This window comes from Abramis brama (genome assembly GCF_963993115.1).
Source record: "Abramis brama genome assembly, chromosome: 1".
Classification (NCBI taxonomy): Eukaryota; Metazoa; Chordata; class Actinopteri; order Cypriniformes; family Leuciscidae; genus Abramis; species Abramis brama.
This window is the reverse complement of record NC_139963.1, coordinates 49,928,879-49,953,073: the sequence shown is the minus strand read 5'-3', so window position 1 is coordinate 49,953,073 and position 24,195 is coordinate 49,928,879. Positions and strand designations below refer to the sequence as shown.

The window sequence follows — 24,195 nt, the reverse complement described above, 5'->3', positions numbered from 1 at the left end:
CAAGTAAACGTTTATAAAAAAATATATATATATATATATATATATTAGTTTCCAAACCCCCCAAAAACTCTGTGCTTTTGTTTTCTTACAGCATATGGACTTTTACTTTGTGAAAATATGTGTCTGGTTGGTTCTTAACCTCTGTTAATTCTCAATAAGAGCTTTTGTAGATGTATGTGTGAGCAGGAGACAGAGGCAATCAAGCGTATAATGAGTTTTAACAAATGAAACTACTACAAATACATATGACTATACTTAAACTAAGAATACATATAACAGAATAATGAAAAGTAACGAAAGAAAGAGAAAGCAGACCCGGTGCATGGTCTAAAAGGATTGTCCCTATTCTCTTAATGAGTAATGGGTGTTTTTTGACCGTAACGTGAAATAAACCATGTCATATCCCATTCCCTTTAAAAGCCAGTTGCGCTCGTGCCATGGCGGCTTCGCTATTTACATGATGGAATCTAGAAGTGGAAAGACTGAACGCTTCTCCAGAGAGGCAAAGTATCTCCCCATGCACGAGGATAAAGCTCTCTCTATGTGTGTGTGCGCGTGTGTGTGTGAGGTTAAAGCGCAAGCAGACCATCTACAGGACAAGCCGGATTCCACCATATCTTTATCTTTATCATCTTTATGTACACAATAAAATGTTTTTACATTGTAATTATTTATTGTAATATTTGGCATATTTGTGTGCTGCGTCCCTGTGTGTGTAATAAGAAGAGTGTAGGCTACTCACGTTGTAAATAACAACAACAACAACAAAAACAAAAAAACAATACTGTGCCATTGACTTTAGACCAGGTTTTTGTTGGTCAGTGGCACGGTTTATTTCAGTTCCTCAAAATAGCAACTGTCCATCAATGTGCCTGAACACACACCTGGTTTTCAGACCAGCAGCCCATGGGCACACAGATGGGTGCGATTGCATTTTCTATTTAAACAACGTGGCGCAGGACGTGAAAATGAAAACTGCATCAGGCTGAATCTAGCACACTTGCGTCGCACCTGGAGCTCCATTTCGCCGGGTGTATGATAGGACCCGTAATGTCACAGAGGATTCTTAAAAAAAAAAAAAAACATTTATACAGTCTGAGGGTTTTCAATAAATAAATAATATCATTCTCCTCTTCGTTCCCTCTCCTCTCGTCTACATCTGTAATCTGTACTTTGTCCTTAAACATATACCCTCAATGAGTGTCTCTATGGTTTCTATCAGATCTCCATGAGAGAATGATGGAGTACTATAACACCTCCTGACCAAACAACAGAAAATCATGCCGTTAACTCAGGTTTCATTTGTGTTAGTGAATCCAGGAGCATCAACTAGAGACACAGATCTTGCCTTTGTTTCTCTTGTAATTTCCTCTTTCTGCTGTTCCTCCTGTATAAACATATACAATTATAAACATATAAATGTATAAAAGTGGTTGATGTAAAAAACAATACTTGTTTTAATGAGTTATAAATTATTTAATCCAAGGAAACAATATATATGGCTTTTTAAGTTATCTGTACTTAAACACAGGGTTCGAAATGACTTAGGACTCTTAGGACTCACTATATACTGTAGGCAAAATTATATGGACCAATGTTGAAGGTGGGATAATGGTCTTGGGATGTTTTCATTGTTTGGGCTAGGCCCAGTATTGTAGTGGTGTCTGGAGAAGTGGCTATGATCTAACAGGTAAACCTCTAACTCTGGAGCAACAAAGTTGCAAGTTCTTTTTCCCTCAGAATTGCGAGATATAAAGTCAGAATTGGATGAAATAAAGTCGCAATTGCGTCTTATAAAGTCAGAATTCTGACTTTTTTTCTCACAATTGCGACTTTAGGCTATATATCACGCAATATAGGCTACTGACTTTATAACACATTGCGAGTTTATATCTTTTCTCAGAATTGTGAGATATAAACTAACAATTGTGATATATAAAGTCCAATTCTAAGGGGAAAAAAGACGGACTTTTTTTTTTTTTTTTTTTACCTCAGAACAGTTTATATCTCACAATTCTGACTTTATAACACGCAATTGCGACTTTATATCATGCAATTCTGACTTTATATCTCCTAATTGCGTATTATAAAGTCAGAATTGCGAGATATAAACATGCAATTCTGAGAAAAAAAGTCAGAATTTCAAGTAGCCTATATTTCTCGCAATTGCGAGTATATATCTCATAATTCTGACTTTAACACACAACTGCGACTTTATATCACGCAATTTTGACTTAACACACAACTGCGACTTTATATCACGCAATTCTGACTTTATAACCTGCAATTGCGACTTTATATCACGCAATTCTGACTTTATAACCTGCAATTGCGACTTTATATCACGTAATTCTGGGATAAAAAGTCAGAATTGTGAGATGTAGCCTAAACTCTCAATTGTGAGAAAAAAAAAGTCAGAATTGTGAGATTAAAAAGTCGCTATTACCTTTTTTATTTTTCACTCTGTGGCGGAAACAAGCTTCCATAGCTTCCAAGCACTTACAGGATTTTCATTCAGGTTTTCACTTTTGTGAGGTTTCGTTTTGCCGCGTTCAGCTACAGTGCGTGTCTGCGGGAGCACCACAACAAAAATCTGTGGCCCTGTCCCAAATGGCACACTCCGGACTTGTGGACTTCCTCAGAGTCCACACTTTGGTGACGTCATGTAGTGCAGACCTATAGGGCCCTTGGCGCAATCCACGAGGGCGCATTGAGAGGTATTTTTGGGACAGACTCGATCGTCACGTCGGAAATAACGGTTTGGTTGTTGTTGGACAGGAGGAATCACGTTTTTGCGCTCCCGACGTCTTATCTCCATGTCAACTACACAGCCTAATTTTACAGTTCTATATTTTTATATTGTGCATGCCACCTGGGCATTAGACAATAGATACATCATCATGCTTATTTAAAAGATGTATACAGTTGTAGCTAGCTACACATAATGTTCCATTTGAACTAAGATTACAATTTTAACACATAATGAAATGAGTTTCAGATGAATTTACGGGTTTCAAAATTCATACTATGTTTAGGCCTACATATGACTCAGTAAAGCCCCGACATTCGGTTTTTATATGAATTATAATGTAATCGTATTAAAAAACACACTATTATTATGTTTAAGACATCAACCACTGCTCGATGACCATATTGTTTGAATAAACTGTAGGTAACAACTAGTAAAATATACATCTAGGTAATAAAAACCGTAATATTTTCTTCTCAGCCATGTCAACAATTATCCGTAAGCGAAATCTCCTCCCATCCGTTGTCTGATTGGCCTTTCGCAAGGATTCCTGGGTAGTTAAAGTGCGTGGAGCCTGCATCTATGCCGACTTCGCGGAAGACCGCTTCAAGGGTACAAAGGGGGCGCTGCTGAGCACACTTCAGAGCGTTAAAATGCTGAATGGGACGGTCTACGGACTCGTAGACTCGGCGAGCACGCGCAATTCAAGTGCACGAGAGAGACCGAAAGTTCACATGAAGTGCGCGATTTGGGACAGGGCCTGTGACGCTGTATAGGAACTCACTCGGCTAATAGCTGCCCTGATTGCTGCCTCGCGCTAGGAAATAAATTAATTACTGTTATAAATATAAAACGTCACTAAAGACCTATAATTTTTACAATCATTTTTAATGTTAAAATATATTTGTCGGGGACCCCCCAAAATCCAAAAATAAATTCTTATGGGTGGTCCCTAATGACTTATGGAGGGTCCGGGACCCCCCCAGACCCCCCTCATTTCGAACCCTGCTTAAACATTTAAGTACATTGAACTTAAATGCTTAAGTTAATTAAATGAAGAGACCATATTAGGTCAACTCAATTAAAATGAGTTGTCAATTTCCCCATTACTCAGTTTAACTGAGGGAATCACTTTCCTCCAATAATTTGAGTAGTCTCAACTTATTAGGGTTTAGGCCTGCACAAAATATTGATTCGAGTCAAAATTATTTTATTACAGATTACCACAATGACAAATTGTTTTTTTTCCCCAACACAAAACAATTGGACAAGCAACAAGACAAACAAAGTTACAAAGTTCAAAGCAAAGGGAGATATTTTCTTTCAAAGAAATCACTTTTTAAGGAAAACAACAAACGGCTGGTAGGGACTACACGACATTCCTCCCAGGTTAGTGACATTACAAACCCTAACATTTTCATAAACCCGCCCCCTGAACACCATTTATAGATTATCATGACAGAATATGCTAACCAATGATTAGAAGATAACACAAAAGCTACACAAATTCATCAACTAACCATTCAGAAATGTTGTCTACATGTTGTCACTTCTTATTGAGTATCTCCATCTTTCTGATTCCGGTTTAAACAAAGGCTAAAAGTTTTTTAAAATTTCAGTGCATGTGTGTGTGAGGTTAAAGGACGCCCTCTGTGCCGGGAGCAGCAGCTCATTTGCATTTAAAGGAACAGACAAAATGAGGCGTTTTTGCTCACCCTCAAAAAGTGACAACTTTAACATGCTATATAAAAATATCTGTGGGTTATTTTGAGCTAAAACTTGGGGTACATCTTGTGAAAAGGAAAAACTCATTTAAAACCCCTTTAAAAACCTAAGCAGAATATTACTAGAGGATTCTTAAAAAAAAAAAATTATACAGTCTGAGGGTTTTCAATAAATAAATATATCATTCTCCTCTTTTTCTCCCTCTCCTCTCGTCTACATCTGTAATCTGTACTTTGTCCTTAAACATATACCCTCAATGAGTGTCTCTATGGCAGAGTTCACCAATCTCGGTCCTGGAGGGCCGCTGTCCTGCAGAGTTTAGCTCCAACCAGCTCCAACACACCTGTTTGAAAGTTTCTAGTATGCCTAGTGAGACCTTGATTAGCTGGTTCAGGTGTTTAATTGGGGTTGGAGCTAAACTCTGCAGGACAGCGGCCCTCCAGGACCGAGATTGGTGAACCCTGCTCTATGGTCTCTTCTTCTATCAGATCTCCAAGAGTGAAGAGAATGATGGAGTACTATAACACCTCCTGACCAAACAACAGAAAATCATGCCGTTAACTCAGGTTTCATTTGTGTTAGTGAATCCAGGAGCATCAACTAGAGACACAGATCTTGCCTTTGTTTCTCTTGTAATTTCCTCTCTCTATTTCTGCTGTTCCTCCTCTTGTCTTAATGTCTTAATATCTTGAAGCGTGTCATTACTGTAGTGTCCTCCTCCATTCTGCTCTATCATTGTGTCAATCTTCTTCAGTAGTTCATTCACCTGCTTTCTTTTTCTCATATTTGTATTGTTGAAGACATGATATCTGCCTCCACACTGACCAACTAGACTGATTAAAGCACTGTTCTGCTTAATGAGATTCTTAATGGGCTCATCTAGCTGATCTCCATGAGTGAAGAGAATGATGGAGTATTTTAACATTTCCTCACCAAGCATCATCTCAATCATCTGAAGAATCTGCTGATCCTCCTCAGTGATCCTCATACTCACAGGAAACACAATGAGAAAAGCGTGTGGTCCAGGTTTGGATAAATAAACACTTCTCGCTATCTCCTTCATTAACTCATCAGGATTCATCAGTGTGTCAAATAGTCCAGGAGTATCAACTACAGACACATATCTGCCTGAAACAGTGCCGTGAGCATCTGAACATTTATTGGCATATGATTTAAACTCTCTTTGTCCCAGTATTGTGTTTCCAGTTGCACTCTTCCCAACACCACTTCTACCCAGAAGAACAATCCGTCTGGATGGGAGACTGACAGCAGGCACTCTTTGCAGTATTTTTGACACTGTATGAAAAAAGAAAACAGATCAAACAATCACTTATTTTACCTTTACATGTACTTTACACACTGCTCTAACTTACTTTTCTAATATACTACAGTTACAGTAAATACTAATGCTGTAGCTGAATAATGGGGACAATATTAATGCTGCTTACACTCAAATAACTGTTGAATTTAAATTTAAAAATGGACAAATTTAAAAACATAAACATTCACAGACTTGAACATAACCTTAAATGGTTTATGGATGTTTTGGAATAAAGACACTAAGTAGATTATTCTTCAAAAAATGAAAGTGTAAAACAAATTGTAGAAGTTAAAATTTACTGTAAGCGCGTGCGACCACCGAACACCGCCCCCTTACCTGGACCCTTCCCATCTCTTCACTACCCTTCACGATTCCCTGGCACAACGAGGACACCAGATCCCCTTTATTTCTACACTTTATTTTCCCATTTTTGGACATTTTTTGTTTATTTTATTTAATAAATACCTCTCAGAGGCTTGACACCACTCTCACTGTGTCTGTCGTTTGCTCCTCCCGCCAAAAAGGGAATACTAATATTTGTATGTTTTAAAAGCAATTACAGTTATGACAATATCACATGTTTTTGGTGAGTATATAATGCAATACATTTATCATAATGTAAAAATTGTTAAAACATTATGAGCTCAATATTTTTTTTTTACGTTTTGAGAAAATTATTACATTATGAACATTTTATTACAAGAATAATGTAATACTTATTACATCATGCGCAGTTTTTACATTATGTAAAGTTATTACATTATGAGTTGCTACAACATCTACTAGTCGACTAGAAACATGTTTATTAGAGCGCAGCCCTACAGTTTACAACTGTGTCTAATCTGTTTTCAGCCTGTACTTCAGGAATATCCTGCAAAACTTCAGCAAATGAATGAAGCTCTTCAAGACTTATTTTAACATGAATGCAGTAGATGAGTGTGAATGCAGAATCAGAGCAGAACTATTTCAACAGCACTCAAAACAGTCTTAGCAAGCGTAATTAGGTCTCTCTCTAATTAAGTTAATATTTCTACTCACGGTTTGTTGGACTTTGCTGTTTCTGTTTCTCCCATTCCTCTCGTTCGCTCTTCATCTCCTCACACATCTCTCTCTCTTTCTTCTCCTTATCTTTCATTAGTGTATTATATTTTTCTTCTCTCTCATTAAACTCTTGTTCTCTTCTCTTTTTCTCTACGTCAAGATTCTGTTGTTCTTCCTCCATCATCATCTTCATTCTCTCTTTCTCTTCATCTTGTTTCTTCATCAGTTCTTCTTTCTCATTCATTACCGTTTTAAATCGTTTTTCTCTCTCATTAGTCGATTCTCTTCTCTTTCTCTTTTTGTCATGATTCTGTAGTTCTTCCTCCATCATCATCATATTCATTTTCCCTTTCTCTTCTTCTAGTTTCTTCATCAGTTCTTCTCTTTCTCTGTCCAGTTGCTCCACTTTCTCCATCATCCTCATTTTTATTCTCTCTTTCTCTTCTTCATGTTTGTTTGTCAATTCTTCTCTTTCTCTGTTCAGTTTCTCCATCAGGATCTTCATCCTGTTTTCTTCTGCTTCATGTTTAGATTGAAGTTCTTCTTTCTCTCTTTCCATTCTCTCTTTCTCTTGTTTCAGTCTCTCATTAAATTCATCACAGACTCCCTGTTCTTTCTCTATTCTTTTCTCATCCTCTTCTTCTATTTTCATATTTTCTTCTAGTGTCTCCCATTCCTCTCGTTCTCTCTTCATCTCCTCACGCATCTTCTCCGCACTCTCTTCTTTCTCTTTAATTTCTCTTTTATATTGATTTTCTCTCTCATTAAACTCTACTTCTCTTCTCTTTCTCTCTTTCTCTTGATTTTGTAGTTCTTCCTCCATCATCTTCATTTTCACTTTCTCCTCTACTAGTTTCTTCATCAGTTCTTCTCTTTCTCTGTCCAGTTGCTCCACTTTCTCCATCATCCTCATTTTTATTCTCTCTTTCTCTTCTTCATGTTTCTTTGTCAGTTCTTCTCTTTCTCTGTTAATTTTCTCCACTCTCTCCTCCATCAGGATCTTCATCTTGTTTTCTCTTGCTTCATATTTATATTGAATATCTTCTTTCTCTCTTTCCATTCTCTCTCTCTCTTTCACTCTCTGATTAAATTCATCACAGACTCCCTGTTCTTTCTCTCTTCTTTTCTCATCCTCTTCTTCTCTTTTGGCCTTTTCCTCTATTTTTTGTTTCTCCCATTCCTCTCGTTCTCTCCTCATCTCATGGATCTCTCTGTCTTTCTTTTTCATTTGTGTTTTATACCGTTCTTCTCTCTCATTAAACACCCTTTCTCCTCTCTTTCTCTCTTTCTCATGATTCTGTCTTTCATTCTCTATTCTGTTCATCATTTTGTCTATTTCTGTGTTGTATATGGTCTGAAGTTTTTCTTTTTCTTGCCTTGTTTGCTCTATTTCATGTCTAAATGTCTCTCGGTCTTGTCTCATCTTGTCTCGTATCTCTCTTTCTTTCTCTTGTATTTGTGTTTTATATTGTTCTTCTCTTTCTATATATTCTTCTCTTTTCTTCCTCTCGTTCTCTATTCCGTTCATCAGTCGTTCTGTTTCGGTGTCGTATTTGATCTGCAGTTGATCTTTTTCTTTTTTTATTTTCTCTTTTTCTTGCCTAATTTGATCAATTTCATTTGTAAGTATCTCTCGTTCTTGTCTAATCTCTTCTTCCAGTTTGTCCACCAGTTCTTCTCTTTCTCTGACTCTGTCCATCAGGATCTTCATCTGTTGTTCTTGTCTTTCTCTCTCCATCTGTCTGAACATCTTACATGAGTAGAAACTCTCTCCGTTTGCTTTCACCATGTTGTCTATCTTCTCCAGTAGATCAGACACCTGTGTTCGGTCTCCAGTCTGATTATTATTGAACACATGATATCTGTTTCCACACGCTTCAATCAGGTTCATCAGAGGAGATCCAGGTTTTCCAAAACACTGTTCAATGGTTTTGTCCTTCAGATCATCTCCTCTGGTGAAGAGCACCATGGTGTACATTAAAGATTTCTCACCAAATGTCTCTTGGATGATCTTCACTGATGTTGCTTCTTCTCGAGTGAATCGTTGTCCTAAATTGAGCACAATGATGAACACATGCGGTCCAGGCAGGATCATGGAGATGCAGTGTCTGATTTCTGTCTGGATCTCTTCATTAGTGAGTTCAGTATCAAACAGTCCTGGAGTGTCGATCACAGTAACGTGTCGGCCGTTGATGTCAGATGATTCTCTCTGACTCTCTTTAGTCACTGACTCTTGAGATGTTTCTGCTGTAAATGCATTTCTTCCTAAGATTGTGTTTGCTGTTGCACTTTTCCCAACTCCAGTTTTTCCCAGCAGCACAATCCTCAATTCATCTGTGTTTTCACGTGAACCTGAAAATGTAAAAGATTAAAAAGCATTAAAAGCAAAACAAATCATACAGAAATGTAAGAAACCATCTTAATTTATTCAAGTGACAAGATCAACAGGGGAATTGGGGATCACTATTATAAATTGCTATTTTAATGTCAAACAAGTTTATTGTTACAGTTATACCAATTAAAATTATAAAGTGTTGTGCCTCTTTCCTTTTCCATAACTGAAAGAGTTTAATAAGCTTTGGCACAAATTACCCCATACCTGTAGTAAGTTCACGAGTTCACACTTACAGAGGTGTCAAGTAACGAAGTACAAATACTTCGTTACATTACTTAAGTAGAAATTTTGAGTATCTATACTTTACTTAAGTAATTATTTTTCAGACGACTTTTTACTTCTACTCCTTACATTTTTACGCAATTATCTGTACTTTCTACTCCTTACATTTTAAAAATAGCCTCGTTACTCCTAGTTCATTTCGGCTTGTTTTCATTCTGGCTTGTCGTCGTTAAAAAAAAAATTGGCCAATTACACAAACGGTTAAGAGATCTGAGTCCCGCCTCCTGAACAGACATCGCTAAACTGATTGGCTTTGTGTTTTCTTTCTAACTTGTGAGAGGCTGTAGCTACATGTACATTTGGTTGTGCGAAGCGCCAAAACTCCTCCGAGTCCTAAGGAAACCTAGATGCGGTAAGCGAGGGAGAAATCAACAGTTCTGTGCTCAAGAATACGGGGCAAATCGCGTCAAATATTGATTTGGGGACGGACGTTTTTACAATATAATGACAATCGTAACATAACACTAACATAATCGCGTGTGTGTGTGTGTGTGTGTGTGTGAGTGTGTGAGAGAGAGAGAGAGAGAGAGAGAGTATGTGCGCGTGTGTGTGTGTGCGTGTGTGTGTGTGTGTGTGTGTGCGAGCGTGAGCGAGAGAGTGAGTGAGAGACTCTACATTATAGGGTCAAAATATCCCCACAAAGATGTCAATATCCGAAATCCTTGTCCTTCTGGGGAATTTTTTTTTCCTTTTCTTTTTTTCTTCAGAAAACAGCTTATAAATCAGACTTTTGTTTTTTGAAAATGTAAAAATGCAGACAGTTTTCTGTGATAGGTAAGGTTAGTCTATGGGGGGTAGAATACACAGTTTGTTTGTACAGTATAAAAATCATTATGTCTATGGAAAGTCCCCATAAAACATGAAAAAATAACATTGCTTGGTCTGTTGAAGGATGATGGTCTTGTTGAAATGAGAGGCCTGTTGATCAAATCATCCCAGGCTCATCTGCTGGACTAAAAGAAGTTTCAGTGCTCTTAGGACACTGAAAACATGGCTCAGAGGTCACAAGTGACACTTGACAGTATTGCTGTGTGTCGTGTCCAACAGGACAAACTGGACAGTATTGATGTGAAACGTATGCCAACAGTTAATTTCTGTAAATGATAAGTTCACTTAGTTAAAAATGAAAATTCTGTCATCATTTACTCACTCTTGAGTTGTTTCAAACCATTTTCTTTCTCCTGCTGAACACAAAAGAAGATATTTTGAAGAATGTCGATAACTAGACAGTTGATGGTAGCTATTGACTTCCATAGTATTTTTTTTTCCTACTATGGAAGTCAATGGGGTCCATCCACGGTCTGGTTATCGACATTCTTCAAAATATATTCTTTTGTGTTCATCAGAAGAAATAAATTCGTACAGGATTGAAACAGTTTGAGGGTGAGTAAATGATTTTCATTTTTGGGTGAACTATATCACTTTAATGAAAGATGCAGACATGTGTTTGGCTTCTTCAAAAAGCAAGGGACAAGACAGTATTGCACTATTGCATTGCACTATGAGCGGAGTAAAGTTAAGTCTCTGTTAAACTGCCACCATGTCTTTATTAGTTATTTGCAACATTACAGAATTAATTAATTTACGTATTGTTAAGGTCAATATAGACTAAAAACCTTAATACATTATCCTATTAATTTCCTGATTCCTCCACTTATTTAGCTTATTTATTTAGAAAATTAATTTTCTATGGGCATATATACGGCTGAAACAGGTAGCCTAGTGCATCATCCCACATTTTTCAACATCAACATTTTAATATAATTATAGTCAAATATGGCCTTTAGAAAAATGTGTTTTTTTGAGCAGCTGGGGTAGTGCACTATAAAGGGCCCTGTGGCGCGGCCTAAGCTTTTGTCCTTAATGGCATTTTTTTCCTTACATTACTTTTACTTTTATACTTTAAGTAGTTTTGAAACCATTACTTTTATACTTTTACTTGAGTAAAAAGCTTGAGTTGATACTTCAACTTCTACAGAAGTCTTTTGAAACCCTAGTATCTATACTTCTACTTGAGTAATGAATGTGAATACTTTTGACACCTCTGCACACTTACATCAAATGAAACATAGTACATAGCAAACACTCCAGTGTTAAATTAACACTCCTGGGAGTTTATGAGTCCACATTCAAGAGTGTAAAGTGGTAAAATATGAGTGTTAAATTAACACTCAAGAGTGTTAAAGTTAATGAGCTAATTAAGTGATTAATTGAGTGATGATTGATCATTATTGAAGACACCTGATGTTAACAAGCAGAATCACTGAAGGAGAAAATCTCAAATTGTAAGCCACCGCTATGGCGATCATTGTTTGCTTTAGTTGGGCTCTTGACCCTTATATTATTAACTTTAGATTTTGTTTGGCTGCTGTTAGTGAGTTATAACAGCCAGATGAATAAAGAAAAAAGTGATCTGATGGTGTTGGTTATGTTATGACAATCATCATTTGAACTTGATCACTGAACTCATTAAGATCCTTATTTCTGACTTAGATTTATGTTGTTGATCACAGAATAACTGTGATTCTGCATAAACATCCAGAATTTTAGATAAATAAAATTTGTAAAAAAAAAAGAAAAAAAAAAAGGAAATCTCTCTTTTCACACACAGACATCAAGATTCAGTCAATGCATCTCAACAATGGTGACGAGCAGAATATTCAATTAGGAAAAGTAAATTACATAGACAATTCAGATCATAATTTATTCATACCGCATGATGGGAGCCATTTATGAGTTGTGATTGGTGGCAGCCACTGCAACATGCTTTATTATTGTCACCATTGTTGAGATTCACAGGCTGATTATTGATGTCTGTGTTTCTAAATAAATTTATTAAAAGTATTTAGATCAGAATAATGTTTATGAAATATTTTGGATTATATGAAAAATACTGATAATCAAATGCTGTAGAATCACAGAGCTGCTGTAATTAACAAGTTAAACCAAACTACCTCAATAAGTTTAATTTTTCAGATCACAGCATGATTATGTCAAAACATAACCAACACCATCAGATCACATTTTTCTTTGTTCATCTGACTGTTCTAAATCAATAACAGCAGACAAACAAAATCTAAAGTAAACATTGATCACCATAATGTTGACTTACAATTTGTGATTTTCTCCTTCAGTGATTCTGCTTGTTATTATCAGGTGTCTTCAATAATGCTCAATCATCACTCAATTAATTAGGTTTAATTATCTGAACGTGCTCCTGCCAAACTTTGTTTAATAAAACATAATTTCACGAGTTCACACTTACATCAAATTAAACAGAATAAAGATTATGCGTATTTGGCGTGCTGTCTGGGGGAGGGCTCTGAGTTCGGAATTTTGGCCTGGACCCTGAGTACTCCCCAAAAAGCAAAAAGAGCAACGGACATCCGCCAGACTAAACACCCCCGAAAACGCAGAGATTTGTCGGGCTGGCGTTTTGAGAAAAAGCCTGGTTACTTGACCAGAAGGGCACGTGTTGCCTTAGACAGGAGCAGCTCACAGCGCCGGGTGGACAGGCCCTGCTAGCCCACGAACAGGGAGCAGTCGTACTTTGGAACAACCAGTAGGGAGGGCTCGCGGCGTCGGACTGGCGAGTCTTACCGGCCGATGAATGAGGAGCAGTGTGATTTAAGTTTCTGACCAGGAGGGCCCGTGTTGCCTCTGACGGGAGCAGCTCACAGCACCGGGCGGAAAGGCCCTACTGGCTGATGAATGAGGAGCAGTAAGATTTGGAAACGCCAGATCGGGAGGGCTCACAACGCTTCTTGACCGGAGCAGCTCACGGCGTCAGACGGGCAAGCTCTGCCGACCGATGGGCGGGGAGCAGCAAGATTAAGGATTAAGGATTAAGTTTTTTTTTTTTTTTTTTTCGCTGAACAGAAAGAGAAAACGGGAAAGAGGAGCATGAGTACTCAACCGGGAGATTTTCTCATTGCATCTGCTGTGAGACCAATGCTCGCTGGATGGAGAAAGAGGAAACCAATGCATGCTACTTCCGCTGGGAGACCAATGCTCGCTGGAGGGAGAAATAAAACCCAGGTGGACAACCTGGAGGGGTTTTAATCGATGAAGCTTTGGTGTTTCTGGAACCAAAAGCGAGTCACAGGTTTTTTGGAATCATCTATGAATAGGGGTTCAAGAAGGGATTTAACCTGATAGCTTCTCCATTGAAGATATGCCAGAATAGACTGGTATGGTTGGATTGACTATGAGAGGTTGTCTGGTGTCAGGGTGGGTGGGCTGGAATCGTTGCATCCCTTTGATCAGGAGGGAGGTTTGTAAATTATTTATCTCTGGGTAGGGGGTGCCGTAAATGTAGCCTTACCGCTGTTGATATGGGAGATGAATGAGGAAACATCTCCATGCAGTCAGGATTGGATGGTTCTGGGGGAAACTGCTTGGAGGATGGTGTCAAGCGATGTGTCGAGTAGGGGTTTTAACAAGTGAGTTACGGGAATATTAATTCTGAATAGTAAGGTACTGTAGAGAAAACATCACTGCTGCGGCAGTGGAGAAAATTTGCCAGAGAACAGAGCTCTTGTGGGAGCCGAGGTGACATTGCTGCGGCTTTGGAGAACTTTACAAAGAAACTTAGCTCCGTGGGAGCGGGTATGTAACACTGCTGCGCAGTGAAGGCAAGTTTAGACAGAAACTGAGCTCCTTCAGGAGTGTGAGGGGACGGCAAGTTTAGCCAGAGAAACTTGACTCTTGTGGAAGGAGAATGGACTGCTGACAATGAAAAAGGTTAACTAGAGGAATGCCAGAGACGGAGCTCCTGTGGGAGCGGAGGATATGACACTCCCAAATAGCAACATTGTTTCGGCCAAGATCCGGCCCACATCTGGCACTTGTGGAATGCGGATCTGGCCCACATGCAGCGTGGAATGACGGCACTTGAGTGGACCGCTCCTGTTTGCCAGATCTGGGCCACAAGCAGGCCATAGCAATGCCACATGTCAGCCTAGAGCAAAGAAATAAACCAGAACTGGACCTTATCTGAGCCACAAAATCTGTGTATATTAAATACAGAGTCATCTCAGTCTTAATAAGCCTGTTAACAAGCAGAATCACTGAAGGAAAGAAGAGAACAGAAAAAGAGACGAGCAGAAACACAACTACAACTGACTTCAGACACAGTCTCAGATGAAATCAACTGAAGAGAAAAGAAGACATTAAATCTGTGAAGATCTCAGCAGAGGAGGATTAAACAACTCCACAAACAGCATTACCAGCTTCACTTATTACTAACCAGACTGACTTTATTTCTGGCAGACGTCTACAGAAGTTTTTATTAGCACATCTTAATGATTGAAAATGACTTATTTTAAAAACGTAATTCAAAGACTGAATGTCTAGTTTGGCGGTTAGTGTACCCTGTGATTCTATAGTCTGCATTTATTTTAAACAGACAAATAATCATCAATTAACTTGTACTTATTTTGTTTACATTTTAAATGTTTTTATGATAAAAATGCAATACCCCACCCATTGGTATCACTATGGTATTTGGTACGGGGGCCCAGCAAGATGGTTTGTACCCAGGGCCCAAAATTTGGTGCTACGCCCCTGTATATAATTCAAATGTAATAATTCAAATAATTTTGTAATGTTTCATGCTGTAGTTTAAGACTCATTTTCTGGTCATTACCTTGTAGTAAAAGTGTCTCTAGTGAATGAATTTTATTTTTCATCGCTTCAAATTTCAGCAGTTTTTTCATCTGTGCCTCCAGAAATTTATTTATTTTATTTATTTTTATTTATTTATTTATTTATTTGTTCGGGACAGTGCACATTAATTGACAATCTAACATTTCTGTACAGACTGTAAATGAGCCAGGTTATAGCATAAATGCTAATTTTCACCTGTAGTCCCGAGATGATACCGAAATGACTCTGTGGAGAAAAACTCTCCTCTGTTTTCTTCCACCATCTGCTCAATGTTCTCCATCAATGTGGACACTTGTGTGATGGGACCAAAGAAATTATGTCGTCCTCCAAAACTCTCAATGACAGACTGTGTTTCTTCATTGAGTTCTGCTGTCTGATGCTCTGAATTCTGCATTATGAGGATCATGATGTGTTTGTTGATTCTTGAGCTGAAGATCCTCTGGATCTCCTCCATTTCTGCTTTGTCTTCATTATTGAGTGGAGCATCAGGAATAATGAGGAGGAAAACATGAACTCCAGGATCACAGAGAGACACACAGCGGAGAGTCTGGCGCATCACTTCCTCCTCTGAGAGTCGAGTGTTGAACAGAGCTGGAAGCTCCACCAGACTGATCACACGACCATGAAGATCCACGCCTGATCTTCTGTCTTTCTGCTGCAGGATACGCTCTGATATGGAGGATTTTAATGTGCCGTCGCTCCCGCACACAACCAGATTCAGCTTCTCTCCGACTGAAACTGATAAAATAACATTTAAAAACTGTTCATTTATCACTAGAAACATCAAATATCATCACACTCACGTCTTTCTGTGGCCTGTTGGCTCATTGTGAAATACTGTGAACCTTCAGCACAATCCAGGTGCCGCCCATCATTCATTTGCACAATCTCCTCAAACGTCTGCAGAAAATCATCAGGAGAGCTGCTTCTCTGAAGACTGAAGTGTCTGAAGCATTTCTGAATGATTTTCTGTAGGATGTCATTGGTTTCAGTCGGCTCTTGTGTGGTGAGTATCATGGTGTGTTGATAAACCCGCTCAGAGAAAGAGTCCAGCACCTTCTCCACACACTCTTGATCTTCTGCTGAACACTGATCATGTTTAAGGAGCAGAACGACCACGTGAGGTCCTGGATCAGACAGATACACACACTCTCTCACGGTCTGTGTGATCTGATGATCTGAGATGTGTGTCTGGAGCAGCTGAGGACTGTTGATGATGGTCACATGTCTGTCCTTCAATCTTCCTCCAACTCTCTCTACAACATCTGGAGGAGCTTCACTGTCAAACGCTGCTCGCCCTAATATGAAGTTTCCCACTCCACTGTTTTCTGACACACTCTTCCCCAGAAGAACAATCCTCAGATCACTCACTGAAACACATACATGTTATGACACCAAGATCTTTAGTTTTAATGCATCAACACATGATTTTATATTATTACATAAAACAAACAAATAATGAGAATGTGTGTCCGGAGGGAATAACAGAAGGGAAGTATGGGTTGTTGCATCTTATGACACCAAGTTCGTTTTAATGCATCAACATCGTCATTCAGAATTTGAATTTCAAACTTTGTTTTGAAGTGAGTAAAACTGATTCATAAAAAAGGTTAAAAAAAATAGGATCAAATGTATTGATTCTCTAAAGGTGTTACTGCAGTACACAATAACAATTTAAGGTCTAGCAGCTCAAATGAAGCAAAGCACATAAAAAGTGTAATATAAGGTGTAATTCAATTTTTTTTAAATTAAAATAACCCATAATCCAGCAACAGCTCGCGCGCCTATTGGCTGCTCTGCGGCAACTGCTGCAACCTATCAGTGCGTCTTGGCATGACTCCAGTGCCAATGGGAAGCCTTCCCGCGCTGTCGTCATAGCCTGCCAGAACAGGGTGTGGCTTCGCCTATAAAACCCCACTGCACAGGTTGCACAAGTGATTTCGTCTCCTTCAGCAAAGGACTTCGCTGGTTCCAGAGAGAGAAGCAACGCCGTCGATCAGCATATCAGCGGGACGAGCTCGAGTCAAGGACCCGGCTGGATATTCGCCACCTTCGCTCGCTGTACCTGCTGCGCTCCCGGCGCTCATATCCTTTACAATCTCTCCGTGTGTGTTCGCCGCTGCGACACACACGTTTTTTCCTCTAAAAGAGCTAGGCATTTTTCAATGCTCATCATGTCCTGCGGCTCCTGCCGAGCCGTTCTCAGCGACGGGGACCGCCACGAGCTGTGCGCTTCCTGTCTGGGAAAGGACCACGCGGATCACGCGCTCGCCGAGGGCGGCCGCTCCCTTCCTCCCCGAACTGCATGACGAGCTCTCCAAGTCATGGGGAGCTCCGTACCCAGCCAGGCTAAAATCCTGTCTCTTCGACGCTCTCCGCGGTTGACAGCGCGAAAGACAGGGGATATCTTTGTGTTCCTCCCGTCGAGGAAGCGGTAGTGACTCACTTGTGCCCGCCCTCTGCGGGTTGGCGGTCCAAGCTGAGCCTACCCACTAAAGCCTGCCGAACGACTTCGACGCTGATCGGTCGCGCCTACGCCACCGCCGGTCAAGCTGCCTCCGCTCTGCATACCATGGTCGTTTTGCAGATCCACCAGGCTAACCTTCTCCGGTCACTGGACGAGGCTGGCCCATCTGCGGAGTGCGTGACGGACTTGAGGAGCGCAACAGATTTAGCTCTCAGAGCTACCAAGACCGCTGCTCAAGCTATTGGCCGCAACATGGCCGCTCTCACCGTCACTGAGCGTCACTTGTGGCTAACGCTGTCCGACATGTTCCTCGACGCCCCCTTGTCACCAGCGGGTTTGTTCGGTCCCTCGGTGAAGGGCTTCACGGAGCGTTTTACAGAGGTGCAGCAAACGTCCCAGGCCATGAGACATTTTCTGCCGCGGCGTTCTAGTTCCGCAGCAGGCAGCGCTAGGCAGCGCCCAGTGCCCACCCCTACACGAAAACACTACCCTCACTGTGTGTCACACTCATTCAAGGTCGAAAACAATAAAGCTGGCTCAAGCCGCCCGACCGCTAAGTGTAAGAATTGTGCCTACTCCCCAGTGTTCACTCTTACACACAAGCACTACCCATGCAGTGTCCCACACCACCACAGGGTCCATATCAGTCAAACTGGCTCACGCCGTTCATGTTCTAAGTGTAGGAAATGTGCCCGCTGTACAGCGCTCACCCCCGCTTGTGAATATGACTGTATCTGCGCCGCGCACACACATAGAGCCTCAATGTGTGAGCGCGCGCACTGCCAGTGTGATGAGTGCAGGTCACGTGTTTGCCTCTCAGCGCACACACTTTGTGAACAGCTTGCACGTGGCGCGTGGCCCACAGAGCTGTATCTGTATCAAAGCAGCTGCACGCGCTCACGACCGGGCCGCCAGTTACAGAAATACTGCGCGAAGCACTGTATGCCCCACTCAAAATTAACATGATGAACGAAGTACGTCATCATGGCTGGGTCTCCGGGTCCTCGAATATGAGCGACCACAACCCAGATTTCATTCAACCCCTGGCCATTCACGCGAAAGCGTGGGAAAGCATTCCAGGGACTTCAAAATGGGTGCTAAATATAGTGAAATGGGGATACTCGCTACAGTTCGCTTGCAGACCACCGCGCTTCATAGCCCGGGTCGAAACCTCTGTGAATCAGGAAGTAGCACACCTACTTCGCACCGAAATAGCGAATTTACTGAGAAAAGGGACTGTGGAAGCAGTCCCCTCGGCAAGAAGCGAGTCGGGGTTTTACAGCTGTTACTTCTTAGTACCAAAGAAGGATGGCGGGCTCCGCCCTATACTAGATCTCAGACACCTGAACAAAGCGCTGGTGAAGCGCTCGTTCAAAATGATTACAACCAGACAAATTCTCGCTCGAATTCAACCCAGGGACTGGTTTATATCAGTGGATCTGAAGGATGCTTATTTTCAGATCCAAATAGCAGCCCGTCACAGGCACTTCTTGAGGTTCGCCTTCGAGGGCCGGGCTTATCAGTACACCGTTCTTCCTTTCGGCCTGTCTTTGGCACCTCGTACATTTACGAAGTGCATGGACACGGCCCTCGCGCCCCTCAGACGAAGGGGCGTGAGAGTCCTGAACTATCTGGATGACTGACTAATTATAGCACAGTCAAAAGAAGAATTGGTGTTACACAGAACACTACTGCTGACCCATCTCGAGCAGTTGGGTCTCAGAGTCAGCTGGGCCAAAAGCATTCTACTCCCCAGCCAGAAAATTTCCTTTCTGGGGATAGAACTGGACTCCAACTGTATGGTGGCGCACCTGACGCGAGAACGTGCGGCAGTGATACAGCGCCTGGCAGCGACATTCACTGTGGGGAAAAATCTCCCCATCAGAGTGTTCCAGAGGATGATGGGTCTCATGGCCTCAGCCTCGTCGGTACTACAATTGGGTTTGATGAATATGCGCCCTTTTCAACTATGGTTGAGACGGCGAGTACCAGTGCGAGCATGGACCTCAGGTCTGCTCCGTCTCACGGTGAATCAGACATGCGTTTCCGCCCTGAAACCGTGGACGAGACCCGGCTGGTACCAGTCAGGCGTGAACCTGGGCATCGCTTCACGAATCAAAGTGGTCTCGACAGATGCGTCCAACACGGGTTGGGGCGCCCTATACGAAGGGAGACCTTCTATGGGCCTGTGGTCAAATGCAGAAAAGCGTCTCCACATAAACTGTCTAGAGATGAAAGCGGTCGAGAATGCCCTTCAGTTCTTCCTCCCTGCACTGAGGAACCACCACGTTCTAGTCAGAACAGACAACACGTCAGTGGTGTCCTACATAAATCACAATAGCAAAGCGTCTCCTCATATGGAGCCAGCACAATCTGCGCTCACTGAGAGTGGCGCACGTGCCGGGCGTCCTGAACCTGGGTCCACGCTCACTGCCCAATGTTCTTCTCGAAAGAGATGGACGTGCTGGCCCAAAACTGGCCCAGACGCCCGCTGTATGCTTTTCCCCCGGTCGCTCTGTTACCACAGGTAATCAAACGACTCAGGGAGAACAAATGCTCGATACTTCTCATAGCTCCGCTATGGGAAAATCAAGTCTGGTTCACAAACCCTGCAAATGGCCAGTCGTTAGGAAAGAACGACCTCATAATTCGTTTCCTAAGGGGTGCTAGGAGGATGAATCCTCCTCGGCCACCCTCGGTTCCGGTTTGGGACCTTTCTACGGTCCTCGAGGCCATGAAGGGCAAACCGTTTGAACCACTGCACACAGTAGGGTTAAAATACCTATTGCTTAAAACCGCTTTTCTGCTGGCGCTAGCCTCAGTAAAACGGGTGGGCGACCTGCACGCGCTTTCAGTAAGCGCAACGTGCTTGGAATTTGGGCCTAATGACTCTAAGGTCATCCTCAAACCAAGACACGGTTATGTCCCTAAAGTGCTTACGACTCCCTTCAGAGCGCAAGTTATCTCCCTCTCGGCCCTTCCTATGTCTGATAGTGAGGCAGGGGTTAACCTTCTCTAACCGGTGAGGGCATTGAGGATTTATGTGGAGTATTCCGCCGTTTTCAGGCAGTCGGAGCAGCTTTTCGTTTCGTTCGGTGGTCGCATTAAGGCGAGACACGGCAGGCAAAAACATCGATTTTCATGCAGTGGTCAATTTTGAGATTTTGGGCTAGTTTACTCCTTCAATATGTGTTCTTTCAAGCTGCTATAAAGAAAACGTTGAAAATATACATTAAGATGTTTATTTTATTACATTTTGTTTACTTGCGGCTGTAAGTTTCTCCCGAATTTACCAGGAAGTAAGCATTACAACGCGACACGCCGAGCTCCGTCTGTTTACTGAAGTCTGTCATGACCGGTATCACTGTGAAGCTCTGAGTCTCCTGCACAACGCTATGTAACCCAAATATGGGCATTTCCTTTCTATCAGTAACCAATCGTGAATGTCCAAAGGGGGATTTAAAGCTACGATGATTTCTCATTTAGAGCTATTTAAATCTTTAACTGCCGTTTTCTCAAAATGAGTTTTTGTCATTCTCCAGTAGAAACATCTCAGCCTATGTAGCATCTATGTACACCAAACTTTCCAGTTATACACTTAGCAGTATTCTGAAGATATTTTCAGAGGGATTTGTTAATAAATCATTCCTGGCCTGATTTATGTGACATTTTAATAAAATAAATATGGTGAAAATCTATTTTTTATGGCTATGGACAGTATATTTTGATTTTCTAGGTAATGAAAGCATATATCCTGAAATCCCTCTGAGTTTTTATTTTCATCTTGTGTGTAAACAAAATGAAAAAATAATTTTTCACCTGGCTTTATCATATGTTGAGATCTATCTACCGAAAATATATGCAAAATCGTGCATATTTAATGAGATAATGCCTAATTTGCATAATTAAACATACAAATTTCTAAAACTTGTAATACATTTTTTTTATATACTTGTGAAAGTAATCAACTGAGGAAGTTTCATGGTGATATCTATTATTTTAAAATTTTACCCTATTCACCTGTAGTGTCTCGCCTTAAAGGGCTAGCCATCTCGAAACAGACCCTGTCCAGATGGATAGTGGACGCTATCGCGTCAGCTTATGCATCCAAAGGTCTAAACTGCCCTTTGGGGGTGAGGGCCCACTCGACTAGGGGCATGGCCTCGTGGGCATGGTCAAGTGGGGTTTCTATCCATGACATTTGTATGGCAGCAGGCTGGGCCTCGCTGTCTACATTTGTAAGGTTTTATAACCTGGAAGTACCCGCATTACAGGCCAGACTGCTTTCAGTCTGATAATGCTATATTAACGTTGTCTACCCAACTCAGTTTGACTAGACTGTTGATATACTGCAAGTCCTGTGGCCTACCCAGTTTAAGGTGGTCATACTGCCTTAACTGTATGGATACACGTTAATGCACCCATCTCATAACACCGAGTTGTCCCGCCCTGTTATGCCGCTGTGATTGCTTCACTTTACATGAGCCCCAGGCACTGCCCTTGGGACATAAGTGTTTGAAATTCAGCACGCACAGCGTTTTACATAGGGTTCCCGTAGCGTAAGCTAAACTTACGCAACACGAGAGTACTCTCGTAAGAGAACGACACTCGGTTACTAACGTAACCTCGGTTCTCTCAAGAGAGGGAACGAGTGTTGCGTAGCTTGCCGTGCTTGTGCTGCACTTTGGTTTTCGCTTCTAGTCAACTGAAATCACTTGTGCAACCTGTGCAGGGGGGTTTTATAGGCGAAGCCACACCCTGTTCTGGCGGGCTATGACGACAGCGCGGGAAGGCTTCCCATTGGCGCTGGAGTCATGCCAAGACGCACTGATAGGTTGCAGCAATTGCCGCAGAGCAGCCAATAGGCGCGCGAGCTGTCTCGCCTATGTCTGCCTGCTGCAGCAAATGCGTTTTACATTCTAAAAATTAAAGGATAATTTTTTACTTCAGTATTCTCGAGAAAAGGAGTTTTCCCGTAGCGTAAGCTAAACTTACGCAACACTCGTTCCCTCTCTAGAGAGAACCGAGGTTACGTTAGTAACCGAGTGTCGTTATTCAGAAGGTTGTATCATACTTTATGTAGGATATTTTTCCCAACACATTCTGCTGTTCTGTTTAATGTAACCAATGCTTGTGTTTATGATGAGCTGTTTGAACTGAACTCAGCTGTCTCTGTAGTTTTCTGATTGTTTTCTCCAGCTGTTAATATCTCAACCAGAAATGACTGACTGATATTACTGATATTTACTGACCTCTGCTGGACATGTTGATATTCTGTTCAACTTCAGTCGTTAGTGGATCATCTTCTCCAGCTCCTGACGTCTGTCTCTTCATCATCCGACGAGAGATAACACTGATTTTACTTCATCAGTAATAAGATTATTACTATACTACATGTACAATATTTAATAATGATGATATTATTATTATCCATAATTGGATATTTTAATATTCTGTTGTTTAAAAATATGGTAACACTTTACAATAAGGTCTAAGTTGTTAACATTAGTTAATGTATTAACTAACATGAACTAACAATGAGCAATACATTTGTTACAGTATTTATTCATCTTTGTTAATGTTAGATAATAAAAATACAACTGTTCATTGTTTGTTCATGTTAGTTCACAGTGCGTTAACTAATGTTAACAAATACAACATTAGATTTTAATAATGTATTATTAAATGTTAAACTTAATATTAACTAAGATTAAAAAATGCTGTAGAAGTATTGTTCACTGTAATGTTAATGAAACCTTATTTTGAAGTGATATCCAAAATATGTTATGTGTGTTGGTTTTACACACAAGAAAAAAAGAAAAAAAAGAAAAACTAAATTATTGTTTTTCTGTTTATCTAAGCATACACTTATATTCTCAAAGATATCTTATCTAATTTAACAACTGCCTTGATGACAACAACAAACCACTTGAAAAATTTGTAAAACAACAATAACATTATCCTTTAAATCGTAATTTTAATGCCTACCTTTACACTTCATAACAACCGATAACAATTGTTCCATTTGCACAAAAAATATACTGAAAGTTATTTTATGATTCTCAAGGCATGATCTGAGTTACACAGGTGTGTTTCGTTTTTCTGAAAGTGAAACCAACGATTTCTGCAGCAGAAGCAGCTCATGGTTATTGATTACACTCATAATTACACTTAAATCTTCATTTTGTGTCGTAGGCCTATATCATATTCACGTTATATTCTACACTAAAAGAGTGTATTTAAAGTAAAGGTGTTACCTGCATGTCGATGTTTGTAATCCCCTTCATCAAAGCAGGAAGAAAGTTGTGTGTGGGCGGGGTTTGTGACGAAACACTTTTCGTTACATGAGGAACATGAGGCTTGTTTGAGATGTGCCTTGCCTGGCCTGAAAAGTATGCGAGAGTAGGAGCGGCTGCAGTGAGAGGAGGAGTGAGAATAGGCAAGCCGGGACAGATCTTTCTTCTCGCAGTGGATCTGACACCTGTGAGATCAGATCAAAGATGGATATCGCGGGATTCACGCTCGTTCACAGTGTTGCTAATAAACTA

At 40.8% G+C, this 24,195-nt stretch overlaps 2 protein-coding genes across 2 annotated transcripts in view; both read right to left on the bottom strand.

Moving 5' to 3' along the window:
• The window catches only part of LOC311081484 (zinc-alpha-2-glycoprotein-like), a gene marked incomplete at both ends in the record, with an annotated part of 524,658 nt that overhangs the window by 456,671 nt on the left and 43,792 nt on the right, over positions 1–24,195 (bottom strand). The window lies entirely within an intron of this gene.
• Positions 4,911–23,966, bottom strand: LOC311086913 (uncharacterized protein). Its single transcript, XM_084120124.1, has 6 exons — positions 23,905–23,966; positions 22,900–22,975; positions 15,984–16,550; positions 15,376–15,918; positions 6,834–9,188; positions 4,911–5,770 (listed from the first exon to the last, which is right to left on the bottom strand). The coding sequence occupies exons 1-6, from the start codon at positions 23,932–23,934 to the stop codon at positions 5,121–5,123; spliced, it is 4,221 nt and encodes a 1,406-aa protein (XP_083976250.1). The 5' UTR covers positions 23,935–23,966; the 3' UTR covers positions 4,911–5,120.

Excerpts from the sequence above, each read along its gene's own strand:
- LOC311086913 (XM_084120124.1), bottom strand. The coding sequence starts at position 23,934 with ATGAAGGGGATTACAAACATCGACATGCAG. Across the intron at positions 22,976-23,904 it reads TTACAAACATCGACATGCAG|AGACAGACGTCAGGAGCTGG; the intron begins GTAACACCTTTA and ends CGGATGATGAAG. Across the intron at positions 9,189-15,375 it reads GTATCATCTCGGGACTACAG|GTTCACGTGAAAACACAGAT; the intron begins GTGAAAATTAGC and ends TTACATTTTCAG.